Source organism: Motacilla alba, chromosome 2 (assembly GCF_015832195.1).
Source record: "Motacilla alba alba isolate MOTALB_02 chromosome 2, Motacilla_alba_V1.0_pri, whole genome shotgun sequence".
Lineage (NCBI taxonomy): Eukaryota > Metazoa > Chordata > Aves > Passeriformes > Motacillidae > Motacilla > Motacilla alba.
The window spans coordinates 3,777,270-3,796,439 of record NC_052017.1 but is presented as its reverse complement, the minus strand read 5'-3'; the positions used below and the strand labels follow the sequence as shown (position 1 = coordinate 3,796,439).

Below are 19,170 nucleotides of genomic sequence, written 5' to 3'. Positions count from 1 at the left end.
TCAGCACAGAAGAGATCCCATCAATAGCTAGAATAAATGATGTTCCCATTCATTCCGGTGGTGTTATTTTGACTGACTTATCCCACAATCACATAACAAAGTTATCACCAAGCTTGTACAAAGCACCTTTCCCAAAAAGGCTGCAGAGAAAAGATGAGTTAATGAAAACTGGGGCATGTGATGATCCATCCTTATATTTGCAGGTTTATATTTTCATCGTCACTTGGTGCTCACATTTTAAGAGGTATTTGAGTCCTGTCTCCAACAGATTTTTCCTACATAACTGTAAAAATCTCAATAAAATTTGCAGCATTATCATGAGGGCAAGTCACACAGCATGGAACTGTTGACCATAAAGCTCCTAAACTCCATTTTCTGGAGTGTGAGACTGCCAGAAGCACAGACAGAGCAAACACTGAATTAATAGAATTTACATTTTCTCAAAGGAGAATCTGGATGAGTAATAATGGAGATTTATGCATGGACATCTTCTTTATGTGGGCACTAATGATTTCTCTGTTTGTTTTCCCAAAGCATGGGACTGAAGTTCAGATGTCAAATCTTGCATTTGAAGAGCTAATCAAGGATGATGAGTGCCCAGCTGACAGTGAAATGAAGGGAAGCATGGAAATCTCTCTGAGCACGTGGATAAATGTCCCTTGAAATATCCATACAAAGAAACTCAGCACCCTGAGCTCCAGGGCAGGGCCCTGCCACTTCCCTGCACTCACCTCATTGCTCTCGTGGATGTTGTGATCGATCATTTGAAGCAGAAACCACATCACATTCCTCAGGATGAACGTGGTGATCAAGTTCCAGTGGATAATATTCCTCAGGCATCTGATACTCCTGAGCAGGGAAACACACTGAAGTGAACATGCATAATGAATATATCCACACACACATCAATAACCATACAAAACAAATTCTGTTCATTGCACAGTTTATGCCCCTGCAATCCCTCTGTTACTCTGTGAAACAAGAGGTTTGCGTTTTTGCAAAGCCACATACAACAGTTTGTCTTGACAACACAACTGAATCAAGTCAAGCAAATGAAACTGCTTGGATCTGCTGGGGAAAAAAAAAATCAAACATTCAAACTGTTATTTCACCCTTAGTTATTAGTTTTGCTCCCCTTCTCTCCATCTCTGGAACAACTGGAATTGATAGAAAAGCCTCTGAAGAACCAGGCTGCCCTGGAGGCTGCTGAGTTGCTCACAGGAGGAGATTTAGTGACAAATATTTGTGCTGGAGTGGCAAAGCTGGAATAGCTTACATTTGGTTAATTCTTGAACAGGCTCACCTGTGTGAGTCTGAATGAATACAACAGGAGAGCATGAACTGCCTGCTTTTCAATCCTGGGCTTAGCTGGCTGAAACTTGTACCTTAAATGAGGCAGAGCTGCACATCCTCCTTCATCAGGAAATATTTGTGTCTGGTTTTAGCCCCTCCCCAGCCCCCATTCAGGTAAAATGTAAATTATGAGCACAATGTAAAATATGAGCTACACTAAGCTGGGACACAGTGCCATAAAACAAAAGAGGGCACATGAAATGTACTTGCTGCTGGAAATGGCTCCAGGAGGCAGCCAGGGCATGATGCTATTGCCAGAAAACAAAGCATCACTGAATCAAGACAGAGTTACTCGTGACAGGTTCAGTCATTTAAGACCAGAACATTTCTGATTTTTTCTGAACTGGTAAAGGATGGCAAGTGCCAAGTTGCAGCGTTGCAATTACAGAATCTTCAATTAAAATGATCTTTTCTCAGCTCAAAGCAGACCCCTCCATATATGAAAACCACTTCCACAGGTGTTCAAACAGCCAGAGCACTTCCTAGGATTTGGCAGTGGCCATATCAGGCTCCCTGCTTGCCAGGGAAGCTGCCAGATAATGTGGGACAAACACAGAAAGTGGCTCAAAGCTGCTCAGCTGGAAAGGACTGATCTCACCTCAGGGACAACAAAAAGAGAGGCACAATCCAGAAACCAACTTTTTGTTGCCTTTTGTTGCAAGGCAAACAAGCCACTCTTCTTAACAACAAACACCATTTTCCTACCATAAAACACTCATTGTACTGTTCCTAGGACTAAATGAGTCAGTCTTGGGACCAGAAGCAATTCTGTGATGTCCTTCAGCCTCACAATCAGAGATTTCAAGCAATTCAGCAAAAAAAAACAAACAGACGACCTCCCACATATGAGATACTTACAGAGAGACACTCTGAGGTATAACCCTGCTAAGCCAATGTTAAAATCACCTGAGTTTAACAAGTCAGGCTGCCAGAATGAAATTGGTATTTGGTTCGAGAGCCTCAGTGACTCATGATGAGTTAATCTGGAGAACAAATCTCCAGCTGCTCAGACCCTTTCTCTTGTATTCAAGCTACAAACTCCAAAAACGCTGCTCTCAGACATGTCAGACCCGCCTCACTTTGAGAATTTCACTTTTAACAAAAGGCTGAGGTTCAGGGTTTGGCTTTCAAAGAAATGAAGCAACCAAGCTGCCCATGCTGAGCCCCAGGAGAGCACCTGGATCTGAAACATCCTGCTCAGCTCAGGGATGTCCTCTGTGCATCATCCTGCCCATAAATATCCTGCAGCTCCCCTTCGCCTACGTGTTTCATTCACTCTCTCCAGGTCAAGGAAATGAAAGGATGAGTTTGAAACATTGCTTCCAGGGAGAGAAGGAGGCAGGGGACTAAAACTAAGGAAATTCAGGTCAAACTGTGAGTTATTGAGATGATATGAATTGCTTTTGATAGCTATTACAACAAAACAGATCTGGCACACTTGCCACCTGAATGTATTTCTTGGCAAAGGTAAGATAAAAGAGTTGGGGGAAAAAATCCTTGCTGCAGGCATCCATTTAGATAGAGATATATTTAGGTATTTTTTAGTTTAATCATCCCATAAGCTGGAACATCACTAAATCTGGCTAGGGAAATCTTATTGCCACAAGATTTACAGCAGGACATTGGACTGGATACACAGGCAAACAGGATCAAATAAAGAGTTGTAGATTTTAGGATCATAAAAAGGAGATTTTCCTCCAGGAAGATCCCAGTAATCAAAACCACATTGCTTTCTTTGACAAACTCAGTGGGCTTAATGATCTCTTCTTTAGCAATTTTATGGTTCTATGTTTTTATCTAGAGCCTACATGATCTTTGTGCTCCTTCCTGCTTCTTGGTTCCAACTGGTTTTTATTCTTTGCCCGTCCCTCTGCATCCTTCAGACTTTTAGTGATGTCTGTGCAAGAGGGTCTGGTCTGTGTTGGAAACATCCAATCTTAACAGATAATTATCAAAACACTCCTTGTTTTCAAAAAGCCCTGTTTGATGAGGGAAGGTGTGCTCCTGGTGTAAAATTAAGTATAAATGTGGCCAGCAGCTGGAATTGACAAAACTGAAGCCTGAAGCTTTGACTTTGGACATGGAACAGGGAGAGTTGGCTCTCCTGTCCCACTGCCTAGAGCAAAAGCCGTATTTTGGGTATGAGTAACTTCACACCACTGCCCCATTCCCTTCTGGAGACACTGGGTGTGTGGCTTGGATGGTAAACAGGTGCTTTCACCTGCTAAAAAGCTTCCAGTCTTTGGGGCTAACAGAGGCATGAAAAATAATATGAGAGGTGTGTGAAAGTGTCACAGACTTTCTCAAATAACTCAGGCAGTGATGTGACCCCAGGCACAGAATGGTTTTAACTTTTAGTTAGTTTTTTTTTTTTTTTCCTCTCATTTTCTTGTCATAAGAGTCCCAACTGGACACTGAAAGTTTGTTATTGCTCACAATGAGCCCAGAGCTCATAGTTCTGTCTCCTAACCACCAGCAGCACAGAAATCAGTGGCACTAATGCAATTCACAGCCAAGGGCAGGGAAAGCTTGAGAAATAACTGTGTCAGGTTTGCAGTGGGGAGGGAGAATCTGCAGGATAATAAAGTGTGTGGAGGCTGCAGGGCACAGCAGGGCTGCAGCCCATGGAACAGGGGAACAATCTCTTGGCAGGCACCTGAGAAAGCTGCTCTCAATTTCAGGCACTGCTGGTGGGTGCAGTTACTGTAATTTAGCAGGTGTAAAGCATCTGAAGGGGTGCTGAGGAAAGGGTCTCCTCATTCCAGGCTTTATTCAGGTGGGACTGCTCTGCTGGGCTCAGGAGCTCACCCTGTGCACAGAATTCACCCCTGCAGCCAGGCTGGAGTCTGAGGTGGGCACTGAATGAAGGACATTTCCCAAACTGGGCAACTAAAGTGCTGAACAACAGGAGACCTGCAGCACAGTTAATGTTTGCTGAAAGGACAAAGCTGACCTTGTCATACTCATTCATCTCAAAGCCTGAGGAAAAAAAAAGTCCTCAGAATACTCATAGGAGTCATTTATCCTCCACAGGTCTTTTCCTGGCTCTTTGTAGGTAGGAGGTAGCTTAAATTTATGAGCCTTAATTTAAATGTAAATACCCCTGTTGTTCATGGAAATGACCTGTCCCATTTTGAAAACTTAAACACTCCTATCAGTCTTTTATGACAATGAGCCCCACAGTCCCTTTCTCCTTGATTAATTATTGGCTTGGCTCTGTGCAGTGGAAGAGTAACCAAGCCTGTGCTCCAGGAGCAGCAATAACTGCCCTCACAGGCAGCACAGAAAAAGAATATTCCTACCACTCTGCAACTGGCAGGAGGTGGAATTTTAAACACATGAAGCTGTGTTACAAGTTAGTGAACTGAGCTTTTCTGGAGGCACGGGGCTTGGCATGAATGAATTTCCCCAAAATCTAGAAGCTAAGAAATTCAGGGTTGTTCTTACCTCAGGAGGGGGATATCCCAATCTGGGGGTGGTGGCAGTGGCAACAACATGAAGGAAATGAGAGCACAGAGAGCAGAGAGCTGCCTCTCAAGAGGGAAAGAATCACGTGGGAAAGGGGAAAAATTGGAGCTGAGGGGACTGGGTGGTGAACTGCTGCTTCACACACAATTACAGCACTGCTGGCAAGGAATTGTGACTTACAGAGCCATTCAGAGTTCCCCAGCGCTAAGGATGTGATGATGGAAGGTTTCCTATTCTTCTTCATGTCAGGTAACATCACTTATGCCATTTCCACTTGTTTTACAAGGCTTGATGTGTGCTGAATGGAGCAAGAACAGCAGCACTAATCACCACCCCAGAGATCCTGAAGGCTGGCACCTCACAAGACACCACAGACTGAAGCTACAGGCTTCCACTGAGGAGGAGTTAATGATTTCCTTCCTACTCTAATCGTTTTCAGATAAAAATCACTGGTCAAAGCTTTGGCTGGACTCTTCTACTGGCTCTTCAATTGTGCATGGGTCTGAGGATGGGGGGAATAAAGAGAGAAGCTGCAGCAATTCACTGACCACAAACTTAAAGCTTGAGATCAGAACATAAAGACATAAGAACTTCCATGTTCACCCAGACCAATGTGCCATTTAGGCTGGGACTCAGTCCCAGTGGGGATCAGTAAAAATTAATTTGGGAAAGAGCACTGGAAACAGGGAAGTTGAACTGCAAGTTGGTCCTTGCTCTTACCTCCCTGCTCCTGGCAGTCAGAAGATATTCCTGATTCAGAGGCTGCATTTAAGTGCATTAAATGACCTCACTGATGGCCCCAACTCCTCCCAGGAGCCACTGGACTCCTCTTGTGGTTTAGGTTCACTGGGGTCAGACCATGGATTACTCCACTAACATAATGGATTGAAGAGCTCATAACCTGTTATTCACAGCAGAACATCTCTGCCTGTGTGGGTTCCTCTTCTTTGCTTGTCCTTCCCCTCCCAAGGGCTGGATGAGGAGGCATTTCCTCACAAATGCACTCCCTCCTGTCCTGCTGCAAGGTGAAGGAACAGAAAAAGCCTGGATCTGGACAGCAAGAAACTGCTCACCCATGGGCTGTGGGAGCAAGCTGGGAGGAGTGCTTGGTGCTGCACCCTGCAGTCACACAGTTCATACAGCCATCTCACTTCTGGCTGCGCCTGAGGACAGATTTTGGGCAGGAAATATCCCCCTGAAATACAGCCAGGTCAGACAGGCACAAGCAAGGGGTGTGTGTTACCCTGAGTGAAGCAGCAGGCAGAAGGAAAAGGATTTCCTTGAGAAGAGAAAAGGACAGACAGTTTCTGACGTGGAGAGCAAAGATACTGCCACTGGAGGCATCTTGGCTTTGTAAATGAAAAGGGTTGATTGGTTCCTCATGATTTCTAAAGAACCAGTGTTTCCCTGCTGAAGGGTATCCAGACACCTCCTCCTGAAAGGGCAGGAGGTTCTGACGAGGGCCTGATGCACAGGAGTCCTGCTGTGGGTTTAGCAGAGGTGTCCTCATCATCTCCTCATGTCCTCATGTTTTCATGTCTTCACATCCTCATGTTTTCATGTCTTCGTGACCCAGACAACTCGTTAAAGGATAGGAAGCACAAATACCATTCTCTATCCTTCCATTTGGAGGGAATGATGAAGGAAGGAAGAGGAAGAACCAGCAGATCATCAATAGCTGGCTCTGAGCATGGTGTCATGAGGAGAATTTTTGGGTTTTTTCATCATGGGTTGGTCTACATGACACCAAACCTGTTTCAAAGGCTGATGATGTGAGGCTTTGGGTAGAGGAGTGCAGCAAGTGACAGCACACTCTCATGGGAGACTGAGTTATGAAGTGCTTTGTTTTATATTTGCAGCAATCTGGGGACAACTCTAGTGGAGCTTGTGCAGAGGAGGGAAACAAAGCTGGGGAAGAATCTGGAGCACAAGTTTGATGAAGAGCAGCTGAAGAGCTGGGGGTGTTTAGTCTGCAGAAAAGGAGGCTCAGGGGAGACCTTCTCACTCTCTAGAACTCCCTGACAGAAGGGTGCAGCTGGGTGGGCGTCGGGCTCTGCTCCCAGGGGACAGGGACAGGACCAGAGGAAATGGCCTCGAGTTGAACCAGGGAAGGTTTAGATTGGGTATTAGGAAAAGTTTTTTCACTAAAAGAGTGGTCAGGCATTGGAACAGCCTGCCCAGAGTAGGGGTGGAGTCACCATCCCTGGAATTGTTTAAAAAAACCATGTAGATGTGGCACTTGGGGACAGGGTTTAGGGGTGCACCTGGCAGTGCTGGGGTAATGGTTGGAGTTAATGATCTTAAGAGGTCTACTCCAAGCTCAGTGAATCTCCATGGGTCTACAGGAAGATGTGTGTATTCCAGTGAATCCAGAGTGCCAGAGCCTGTCTCTGTCTGTGCTGGCCAAACCAGAGGAGATTATCTGGGATCTGGGATGAGGCTCCCTCTCACCACACACACACAGAGCACTCAGCTCAGCTCTGCAGCAGATTGGACATGAAGAAGCAATTAAGGTGAAAGCCAACATGCTTCTCCTTGGCCTTCCTAATTAGTAAATCAAGAGCCGGGTGTATTGTGAGAAATTGCACACAAGAGCCCCTTTATCTGATCTGAGAACAGACCATGTTGTTCCCTGACTCGGTTTCCTACCACCAGCATCCTGAACTGCCTCATGTGCAGGTGTCAGAGCTGGTCCTCCTCAAAGGAAAACAACAGCAAAGGGAAAAAAAGCAAAATTCTCCAGCAACTGACTGCAGCCTGGGTCAGCGGTGGGCAGAAAGAGCTTCTGATTGTTGGCATAGAGAGGATGTCCTGCTTATTAGTTCCACCAAATGACCTTAATTGTGTGATTCGACAGAAAAAGCAGAGAAACAGAAACACCATTCCTTTTACCTGCAAAATACTGGGACCTGGAAAGGCAGAAAGAAAATCACATCAATCCTTTCTGTAAAGGTGGCCTCACTGATTCAGAAATGGACATCTATAAATAGCCCTGGTAAAACTCAAAGTAGCTTTCTGTTGATTTATTGGGTTTTTTCACACTCTATCCATACAGTGGTATTTTTCCTCCGGGATGCACAGAGCCACTATTTTCTGATTCAAAGCATGAGGCAAACAATTCACATTAACAATCATAATAATGAGCCAGCGTGGTTGAAAGCTCGCTGAATCAGTTGAATTATCTGCATAGAAATAATTGCAAATGAAAACTTTATTAAGGAAGCTTGGAAACCTTCTATTAATTCATGTAGTATCCCATTAATAATGATGTTCAATTAAGACTGCTGTCCCAAAGTCTCTCTGGAAACAGTTGACAGGAGAAATAGGAGTGCGCTTTGCTGGAGCCCTTCCCATCCCACGACTGGAACATGCCAGAAGGAGAATCACGGGCAATACTTAAAAAATTATTTCCCCTCTTTAGTCTTTTCTAGGGCAGGCAAAGCACATGCACAGCCCATAAAAGGCACAGAGTGGGAAGAATACCTCACAGCAAGTTATTTCCCAGGCTCTGTGCCTGTCAGGGCTTATTTGCTTTCACCCACATGGAAGCATCCCCTGAAGTCCCCATGGTTTTCCCCTGTGTGCTCAATCAGTGCAGATATTCTGGAACTGCTAATGCTTCCAGATAGGAACAGCAGCTGGAGAGGCTGGCAGGGAAAATCAGCTTCTTGGTGGCAGTGGCCTGGGGGAATGTAAATATTCCCACAGGAAAAGCAAGGGAAGAATGGAAGCCTGGGAGGAAGTGACAGCTTTATCAGGAGGACAGGAGTGAAATGCTCAGGTGAAGAGGAGAAGCAACAGCTTCCAGGAGTATTTAGGATGTGCAGAGACCCTAAAAATAAACCCACTGTGGAAGCATCTGTGTGTTTGTCTTTTCCAAAGCTTCACTCTCCTGCCTTCAAGCCAGTTTTTAATCACAGGACATGGGGCATCCTGCCTGCTTTAGACACAAGGGCTTCCAGCACTGATGTTCCAGGGGTGGGAAGGATGCAGCCAACACAAGACACAACAGGCAGGGCAGCCCCAGACTGGCTGTGCTCACTGCTTAAATAAGGGATAACTGAAACCCAGCCCCTGCAAACTCCACAAACACAACTCCAACCTTGCCTGTGCCATCAAGTCATCCACTGGAGAAAATTCCCAATTTTCACAAGAATGATAAAAATACAGATGACTTTATTTAGTGCAGCTTGGGATTGTGGCTGAATAAAAAAGGTTTGGGACTCTGCTCTTATTTGCTCTGCTCAATGGTGGTCAGATGCCAGTAATTTTGGAACAGAGACAACATGGCTGCAAAGCATCTCTTTGAGCAGAAAACACGTTGCAACTCAGGTTTTCTGACACAGGCTGTAGTTACCAGTCCACACTGTGGAAAGGTGAATGTTTTCCATGGAGACTGGCCACTGCAGTGGGATTGCACAAATCAGAGACAGGACTTCAGAAGCCACACAGTGAGAGCTCAGAGTAGCTGATCTGGCTTACAGCTGCTGTTTGGGAAAGACAGTGCACAGCATGTCCTCATTCATAATCCCCTTGTGGGATTATACAAAAAAGAAAAGAAATCTGAAACAAAATTAATTTAAATGACCATCTAGAGAATTCAAGGTTAGGTTTTTGGGGTTTTTTTTAAACTTTTAATACAATTACACAATTAGCAAAGTTTATTACATTATCTACATTTGCAGATACTGAGGTGATAAACCAAGCAGGAAAGTCTGAACTGCTGATGCTGCTGTTCACACTCTCCTTGGCCTCATTTACGCCAAGACATGGTGTGAAATATTTAATTATTTTGGAGCACTTGGCCAGGAATTGAGAAAAGACTGGCAACCTCCCAAATAATAATTCCTGTGCTTGGTCTAAATTCCTCATTCTCATGGTGCTCACTGGGCATTAGGAAGTGTGTCCAGTGGCTCAGCCTGGGCACATCCCCAGGGAAGCTGCTGTTCCCACAACAGGCAGAGGCACCCCAGAGCTTCCAGGGGTGTCCATGGCATATTTAGGGGTGACAGAAACCTCCACCTCTCCCCTCTCACATGTTTTAGCTGACAGAGCAATGTGAAGCAGCAGAATTCACAGAACCATGAGATTGTTTAGGTTGGAAAAGACCTCCAAGATCATCAATTCCAACCACTGACCCAGCACCCCTAAACTTTGTCCCCAAGTGCCACATCTACAAGTTTTTTGAACATTTGTAGGGATGGTGACTCTGGATGGTGACTCCACTACTGCCCTGGGCAGGCTGTTCCAATGCCTGAAAACCCTTCCAGAGAAGAAATTTTCCCTAATATCCAACCTAAACTTCCCCTGACACAACTTCAGGCCATTTCCTCTCCTTCTGTCTGTTCCCTGGGAGAAGAGCCTGACCCCCACCTGGCTGTCCTCTCCTGTCAGGAGTTGTGCAGAGCCCAAAGGTCCCCTCTGATCTCCCTTTTCTCCAGGCTGAGCCCCTTTCCCAGCTCCCTCAGCCACTCCGGGTGCTCCAGAGCCTTCCCCAGCTCTGCTCCCTTCTCTGGACACAGAGAAGCACCTGCATTATCTTTTAGATTAGGCAGAAGAGAAGGTTCCTGAGTGCTGAACAACTACAGTGGAGTTAGTGAGGGACCTACGTGTGCAATTCCATGGGTGAAAACTGAAATTGAACCATTTAGCACTTGAACAGCTGCAGGTGCATCTGCAGTTCATAACTCTAAACATCATCTTGAAAACATATTCTCTGATTTTCGTTCCCAGAGATGACTCAGGATGTGTTTTTTAAATCAAATTGCACTCCTGTGCATGATTCATATATAAAGTGCAAAGACCCAACTTTGCTTTCCTCCTTTCTCTGAAATCATGTAAAAGTTGCAGTGTTTTGTCCACTGTTCCCAAAACCATTCCATCATCATCAGGAGTAGAACAGAGACAAGTTTTAGCCTGTCAGTTAACATAGATCTAGATCTTGTAAGAGCAGTTCTAAATCAGAATTCAAACAAGTTCATGTCCATCTCCAAAAACTCACGGCCAAAATCTTGGCAGCAACAGAAACATACCAGCAGTAACATACTTCTAGCACAGGATACAAAGTGGCCTCCAAACCTCAGGTCAAGAAAGGAGCTGAGCAAAAGCATTTAATAAGTTCTCGATACTCTAGTTTGACTCAGTTTTTTTCCTCTACCCCACTGCTCTGGGACCCCTCTGCTCTATGGGCTGGAAGTCATCCTTTCATATCCACTCACAAATCTGTCTGTAGAGCACCTATACCCATTTTTCCTTGCACTGACACTGTCCTTGATCATAAGCAGCTCTTCAGTTTCCAGTGTTTATTCCATGGTGATGTATTTACAGGCAGCAACAACACTCCTCAGTGGCTTTCATTGTGCTAGGTTACAATACCACGATTTCAGATGCAGCTTGTGCAACCTTTCACATTTTAAGAACAGAGCTCTCTGGGCACACTTTTAATTACTGGTATTGTTCCAGGAGCTCATGAGGGCCCTGCTGTCTGGGATTTTGTTTTGTGTGGGGTAGGCTCTACACAAAGAGTGTAAAGAACAAGTCCTACAGATGTGAGATGAAGAGGGGGCGAGTAAAGGCAGTGGGAAGCAAAGGCAATGGCCAGGGGTTGATCTAAAGGAAAAGTGTTCCTGGCCTTCATCTGAGTTCATCACATGAGACTCTTCACAGAGATTCAGGCAGTACAGGCACTTCAGATGTTTTGTATTTAAAATTCCCCCCTCATTGGGTTTGTTCTTATTTACAGAGCTCCATGATTTTTCATTCCTGCCTGTGCGAATTGGAAAAACAAAAACTTCCACAGACACTGAAAGATTTGATCTGCAACGTTAGAAGAAGCTTGGATTGATGTAAAAATACAGTACACAGACATTAGGCAGAAAAATCATAAACATATGTTTCTGTAGTTGTAAGTGAGAATATGCCTTAAATAAGTGAAAAATTGTATTAATAAGATAGTGAAAGGTTGATAATGTAAGAGTGCAGCTGTATAGAGAGTTTATATAATTTCTAAGAGTTTAGAAGTTATAATAGAAGCATACATGTGCACGCGAGACAGAAACCTATTGAACAAAAGTGTCTGCAGTGCAGCAGAAGTAAGTAAAAGTTATAGCTTAGAAAAGCAAAACAAACCCTACAGCAACTGTCTATTAAGTTAGAAAGTTCTATATTGTCGTGTAACAAAGAACTTGTGACTACTCTTGAACTATGGCTGACTGCTTGCTCCTCTAAAATCTCACAGCCTCTGAGACTGATGTTCATCTGAGCAATAAATCCTTCTTAACCCAAAAATAGTCCCATCCCTTCATTTTTAGCAGTGATACCTGCCTTTCTCTGTGGACTTCACTGTGGACTGTTACAGGGTGGCGCAGAGCTGTGTCCAAACCCACACTGCACCCACCCCAGCCCAGGATTCATGGGGAAGTTTAAAACTGCCACGTGCCTGAATCATGAACGAAGGCTCTGCTGTTGAAGTGGCAGATGGAACAGACTGAGCTAGGCTGGGTGGGAAGGCAGGAGGTGAGGGGGGACAGGAAGCACGGACATGAACTCTTGTTAGGTCATGTCCTGAGCTGGGACTTGCTCCTTCCCCTTGCTCCACAAGAAGAAATGATTGTGCCTTAGATGTGGAGCCTGCTCTGCTCTGACCACATCAGAAACCTCATCCTTTTAAATGCAAACCAGAATTAATCATGCAGATCTCCTCCCCACTTGAGATTTCCTCAATCTGCAGGTTCTGAGAGGTGTCACTTCACTTCGCTCTATGAAACCTGCTCTGTATTGATGCTCTGCATTTCTCCTGACAGGTTTCTACAAATTATTTCATCAAACTCTTCCATTCTTCCAAACAGAGGCCTGCAGCAGCAATCCTGCCAAGCCTGCAGCAGACTGAAGAGCAACAGGGTAGTTCAAAGGAGCTTGGAACAGGAGAGGATAAAGGAAAGTTCATAGGAGATGGATAAGGGGGAGAAAAAGAAAAAAAAGAAGTGATTACATTGTTTGAGGAAAAAAAAATGTTCCAGTCTTTTGAGGAGAAATAATATGTGGGATTTAGGAAATCTGAGTGTAATCAAAAAAAAGAATGGGGACACTGCCTCAGGCCTGTGAGAAAAAAAAAAAACAAAACAACGTATCAAATGCTTTATTGGGGAAACAGAAAGAGCTAAATTTAAGGGCTACAGGAAAGCAGAATTTCCCTCCAAACCTCAATTTGCTTTCACTGCCACCACAGTAGTGACAGAAGATGTTATGACAATGTTTGTGGGTTTGGTTGTTTTTAGAGCTGCCTTTATCCAGCAAGGACATATCATTTTTAATCTCCAGCCTGTCTTCCTGTCAGCACTGTCCTTTATAGGATTCAAAACTCAGCAGGGACATGGATGATTCCCAGCACAAATACCTTTCTTCCCCTACTTCTTCTCTGATAAGCACTGCACAAATAAAACTTCTTCTGATGAAACCACTCAGGTCACTGCTGGCCACTGCCAGCACATTGTTTAATAACAATTCATGAGCTTTACAAAGGACTCTTATTCTACCTCAGAGGATGCTCTAACAGCACAGTGACAATGGAAAATCCAGGACAAAGCAATTTGGGTTTCTGCATTATCAGCAACAGCAATGGAAAAATGGGATTCAAAACAAGTGGTTTAATCCTTTGGATTTTTTAAAAATTATTTTCTTTTTCTTCAGCTTGACTGGTATTGCTGATAGCAGAATTCCTCCTATGGAAAATTTCTGCTTCAGCAGTGTGAGATTGTGATGCAGTGGGACAATGAGGCTGAGTCAGTGGAAGGAGGGAGGGAGCAAACCTTGACTATTAATGAGAACAAACAGACTCTGAGAATCCCAGCAGTGCAGATCCATTCAACAATGCCAAGTGAAGTGCCCTGAGCAAATCTCTCCAAGGCCTGTATTTGAGATCAATCCACTTCTACAGCACACTTTGTGCACAAATCCTTTGTTTTGCCTTCTTGCTGTATTCCTTTCTGTTGGTGAGTTTGTTTAGTTTCATGTGGTACAGACAGAACAGCTCTCACAATTTTAAGACCACCAACATTTAGACCTTGAGAAACTGATGTTGACTTGCTGCCACAGTGACTCACTGGCATTCAGCCACTGTGCCAGCAACAATCAAGGCCCCTCCTTCACTTTTTATTATTTAGGTGCTAAATGAAATGTTTACTGCCTTGGTTGTCATTGCACGGGTTCAGATGCGAGAGAACTGGAGAAAACAAGGCTAAAATGGGTCTCCACAGGAAAAGGGGGCCCTGGCTGAGCTCTCACCCCCTCCCAGTTGTGTTGGGGTTTCATGGGCACAAATGGCAGATGATTTCATCACCTGCTGCTTCATCTGAGATTCCTGACCCTTGAAACAGGTATGTGATTGCTCAGTGTTTAGGGCAGCAGGACTTTTCTGCTAAATGGAGGGTGGGATGCGAGTAAAGGATGAAGGCGCTTAAGGAATAGAGGAAGAATGAAGCTGGGTACAGGGTGACAGGATAAATTTGGAAAAATAGGGTAAGAGATCCAGTTCCTTCCCCCTTCCCACTTCAGCACAGCTGAGGACTAAGCCCCAGTGGGCTGGGGCAGCACCAGTGATGGTGAAACTCATTTTCAAAAGCAGAACACCCTCCTGACCAGCTGAACAAATCCTTTATTGGATTCACAACAGTAACATCTTTTGCCATGCCAGCCAAATATTTCACCTGCTCCTAAACCCCCAGAATGAGAGATCCCAAAGCCTTGCCTGCAGTTCTGTTCCAACAGAGCAGGTGTGCTCCAGCCTCCTCCTTGAGACAGAGCTGCCTTTGGGAGCCACCTGCACTAACAGAGCAAAGGAAAATTGAGCAGGTCCTGGGGAGAAGAACAAAAATTTGGAGCAGATGTAAAATCTGAATCTTCCTGGAGGCCTCCTCTATTTTCACCCCCAGCAGGGACTCATGGAGTGAGATGGATGGAGTGGGGCAGGAATAAAGAACTGGCAGATTTCTACTTTAGCTCAAGATGAGGAACTATCAGATTGTATTTTTTTCGCCAGGAATTACAAAATTCTCTCATTTTACCAGTTCCATCATGCCTTCTTCTATCCAAGATAAAACATCATTTTTAAAAAGCCCCAAATAATAGAAATTGATTATCAAAACAGATTTGTTCTGGGGGCATTTTATAGAGGTAAATGTGATGAAGATGTCCATAACCCAAAATTTGGTTAGGGACAACATTTAAGGCAACATGAATTTGGGTTGCCTTCCCTGGAACATCTCTAGAACTTTGGGAAATGGATGTATATTGACAGACCCTGAGGAATCATGCTGGGTAACTCTGGCTGCACTCTGGACACATTTGGCACGAAACAATGTGAATTTGAAGAGATGGACTATCTTAATTCACAGCATGTACAGGAAATTCTTAATTGCTACCACTCAGCTGTTTCTAATGTTGGAGCTGACTGCAAAATTTAAACCCTGATGTTTAAATAACAGAAGAACAATTTAGAAGAATTCAGGTGGGCCACCTCTGTGTTTGAAGCTGGATAACATTTATCTCATCCTATCTAATTGTTTTTGTGTTATTTACTCAAGCATTTATAAAAGACTGAGCATAAAAGCAGGGAATATTGCTCCTGCAATGAATAATTTGCATTCTTTATTCAGTGCAAATGAATTCAGGTCTCCAAGCACTGTGGGAATTAGCTTTATATGCACTGTAGAGGGCTTGAAATGGAAGTTTAAACTGATGCATCATAAAAGTTCCCATTTAATGTTTTAAGGTGCTTTTTTTTTGTTTCCATTAGCATAGATTATTCTGTTTATAGATGCTGGAGTGTGAGAAGATTCCTACTGTTAATAGAAAAGGCCTTGTTAGGAATGCTCAGAAGACTTAGCTAAGACTTTGGGGATGCTCTGCTCCAGGAAAACAGTAATTCTTGCACTGAGGTCACTGTCAATCATCCTGTTGTACTCCTGGCCAGGGGGAGGATGTCCTCCACCCACAGTTTATCCTCTGCTATTAGAACAAGGTTTTTCTTAAGGATTATCATTGCACAGCACTCAGTGGAGCTGGTTTTAAGTTCAGGTTGAACTCTCCTGGACAACACAGCACCGATTATACAGAAATGCCAGGCATGGAATCCAAGGAATAATACAGAATTAACCCACCAGGCCACTCCTATGAAAATATATTCCTGTGATTCAGGCTGTGGACATACATATGATGACTGATCCACACATCTTGTTTTCCACGAATTTGCCTTTCCTCCTGCTCTTTCTCTTCCCTGTAGCCCTAACTCAGCTTTCACTGACATCTCCATTTGCCAAACTCCCTTCAGCACCCTGGACCAAATCAGGGAAGGGTTTCTATGCAGTCCCCTTGATTTGCATTCATCATTTCATGAGCACTGCTGGGGATTAAGCTCCACTAATGATGTTCCTCTTTTTATTTAAGAAAACTTCTAAGCCCTTTAATGAAAGAAACACCAAAATTAACCCAAAGCAAAATGGAAATATTTCATTCTGTCTCCTTTGGTTTAAATCTAGGTTTTATTTGTCAGGGAATGCAATACAATACCATGTTCTGCCTTGTGAGAAAACAAAATTTGCCCTCACAACTTGCAACTTGACACACTCAGATCTTGGTCTCCCTTAATGAAGAACACTGTGCTCACTGATTTTTTTTTTGCTGCATCAATAAATCATGTTCAGTTCTTTCCCTGACCCAAACAGGCTTCAGCTCCTACGCTCAGGAGGAGCTCATCCAGGACATTAATCAGCAAAACCACAGATCTGCTCAGGAACAGAAAAGCCATGACCACTCTCAGAACCATCCATGACCTGGACAGAGTCGGGAGAAGGCTGGAGCAACCCAGAAAGTGTCACCCAAGTGAGTTAGAAACATGCAAACACGTTACTCACCTCAAGCACAAGAAAAGCATAAAGGCAACTATGAGGGCCCCTACTGAAATACAGTGGCCCAGGTAGTTTATGATGAGAGCAATCTTGTAATGGAGAGCATACTTCCTCTGGAGGTAAAGAGATAACAGGATTAAATCAGCATCAGTCTCCAAGCACTGGCATTCAGGAACAGTTCAGCACTTCAGAAAGCAATCATTACTTTTACTTTTCTCAACTTTATAATGACATAATAGTACCAGGGCTGATGCCTCTGTGTAAGGCAAATATATTGCCCAGGCACACACGTACAGGCTTGGTGTCATTTTAGTCTGAATTTGCCCACAGTTTCTTACAAATATCTGCAAAAAAACAGTTATTTTGTTACCACTTTTCCCTTTTTTAATTTTTTTTTCCCCCAATTCTTCAGATTTCTTAATTTTAAACCTTTGTCATTTTAGGCAACAAACCTACCAAAGACACATCTTCTCAGAGTTTCAAAAGTTATAAAACATTATTTTCTTAGGAAACAGCATGGTCTTAATGAGCCAGGTTATGCCATTTTCCAACTCAAATTGCTTGGTTTTCACACAAAAAATGTCAACAAGAATAAACAACAAGCCCTTCCCATACAGGCAGATTTTCCTCTGAGGGACATTCCTTGCAGGCTGTGATCTTTATCCTTCAAACCAAAGCAGACTGAAAGAGCTGGAACCCGGTGGTGTCCCTTCAGTTCTGGGAGAGCCTGATAAACCAGGGATCCTGTTGTTTTTAGCAGCAACCCAAATACGTGGTGAAATTTTCTGTATTAGTGTCTATTTCCTTGCGTGTGGGGGAGATTGTTGGCAAGTTCTTGATCCTGTAAACAAAAAATTAGGTGCAGAAGTGCTCCCATCTAAATCAGTGAATTTAGTGACCAAAATTTGTATTTAGTCACCAAATTTTGGCCTTGCAGAAACATCTTTATTGGTGGGCTGCTGTTGGTTTTGGAGAAAGGAGAAGCAACTCCTCTCTTTGCCTGGCTAGGAAGAAGTATAAAGACACTATTCAGATAAATACTGAAGATGGCTAAAAAGAGCTTTGCTACTGGAAGACTAAATGTCCCTGAAAAGTATATTCATTATTAGTTTTGTCATTTATTTATTTTCAAGTTAAGCAGATCATTCCCCACATTGGGATGTTGCCCTCCTTCAGAAGAACAAGGCTCTAAAAAACCAACCACCTACATTTCCTCCCTTGTGATAGAAATATGAAAGTAAAATCTTACAAATGGCATAATTAAAAAAAAATTGGTTGAATTTCTTTTTTTCATTTTTTCCCCTAACAATTTCCCTTAACATTTCACTCCAGTGAAACAAATTTGTCAGTGAATTTTGGCTGAAACTACAACCAGCAGCTGTAGCTCATCTGTTCCATTGTTCTGTGAAGATAAGCATCTTCCAGCACTTTGCCAGAGAGCCAGGGAGCTCTCTTGGAATCATTTTTGTGCTGAAACCTGCCTGCATCTTCAGCTCACAGAGTAATGTGCTGTTTCTGGACACAACTCAACCACGCAGAGTATTTGTAAGTCTATTATAAAATCCCCTAAAATAAACTTCCCCCTCCACAGGCCCATTTTCTGAATCGCCTGGAGGTGAAAAGAAAAAAAAAAGCAACAAAATGAAGCAACAGAATTCAAATTCCACACTGTGTTTTATTTATCCTTCAGTTGAAGGGACACCTGAAGGGAAAGAAAACTCACTTGGCTTGGCGTGCCTATCTGTGCAATGCTGTTTCATTCAACAATGCCCGGGCAAACTGCAGGGCTCATTGACTCTCCTGCTTCATTGACAGAGCCAGAGGATCACAGAACATCTCAAGGGATCCAAAAGGATCATTGAACCCACTGCTTCTCACAGCACTATCAAAACCCAAACCCATCTGACTAGGAACTGTTGTCAGAATTGCTCATTTAGTGCTAGGAATCTCCTGGAAGATGGCAAACCTTCTGTTTTTCCAGCACGAGGTTCCTGGTCTTTAAGTCTGACCCTCCTTTGGCTCCTGACCACTGTTTGAACTTCACTCAAGTTTTAAGAAGGGGTGGTTCAAAACATGAGAAAATTAATTGGAAAAATAAAATTATGAAGCTCCTGTTTGATGCACTGATGCTGAAGGAAAAACAGGCACGACTTTCATATTTTCTGCTTCTGACGCTAACAAGGTTTCCTGAAGGCAAATTCAAACATCACAGAAACAAGAACTGCCTTGGTGCTCAGGGAAAACTAAGCTGACAGGGTGGCAAGATCACTTTCCACCAGCCTACATGCAATCTGCATCTCTGCTGGAATGGGAGGCAACATCTCCAGGGCTGAAAAGCACGTGCCCAGAAAATAATGTGTTTGCTCCCCAAAGCCCAGCTCATGTAAAAGACTTGCACTGCTCTTTTCTGGCTCGCCCTCTTGGACACCAATACATTTAAAATGTC

The 19,170-nt window shown here is 43.7% G+C and overlaps 1 protein-coding gene across 2 annotated transcripts in view; it reads right to left on the bottom strand.

Moving 5' to 3' along the window:
• The window catches only part of CRHR2 (corticotropin releasing hormone receptor 2), a 146,798-nt gene that overhangs the window by 43,963 nt on the left and 83,665 nt on the right, over nucleotides 1–19,170 (bottom strand). For both annotated transcript variants that reach the window (XM_038128007.1, XM_038128008.1), the window contains 2 exons: nucleotides 16,731–16,837; nucleotides 732–849 (listed from right to left, as the gene is read on the bottom strand). In XM_038128007.1, the coding sequence (XP_037983935.1) occupies nucleotides 732–849; nucleotides 16,731–16,837 (225 nt within the window). The remainder of the gene's footprint in view (nucleotides 1–731; nucleotides 850–16,730; nucleotides 16,838–19,170) is intronic.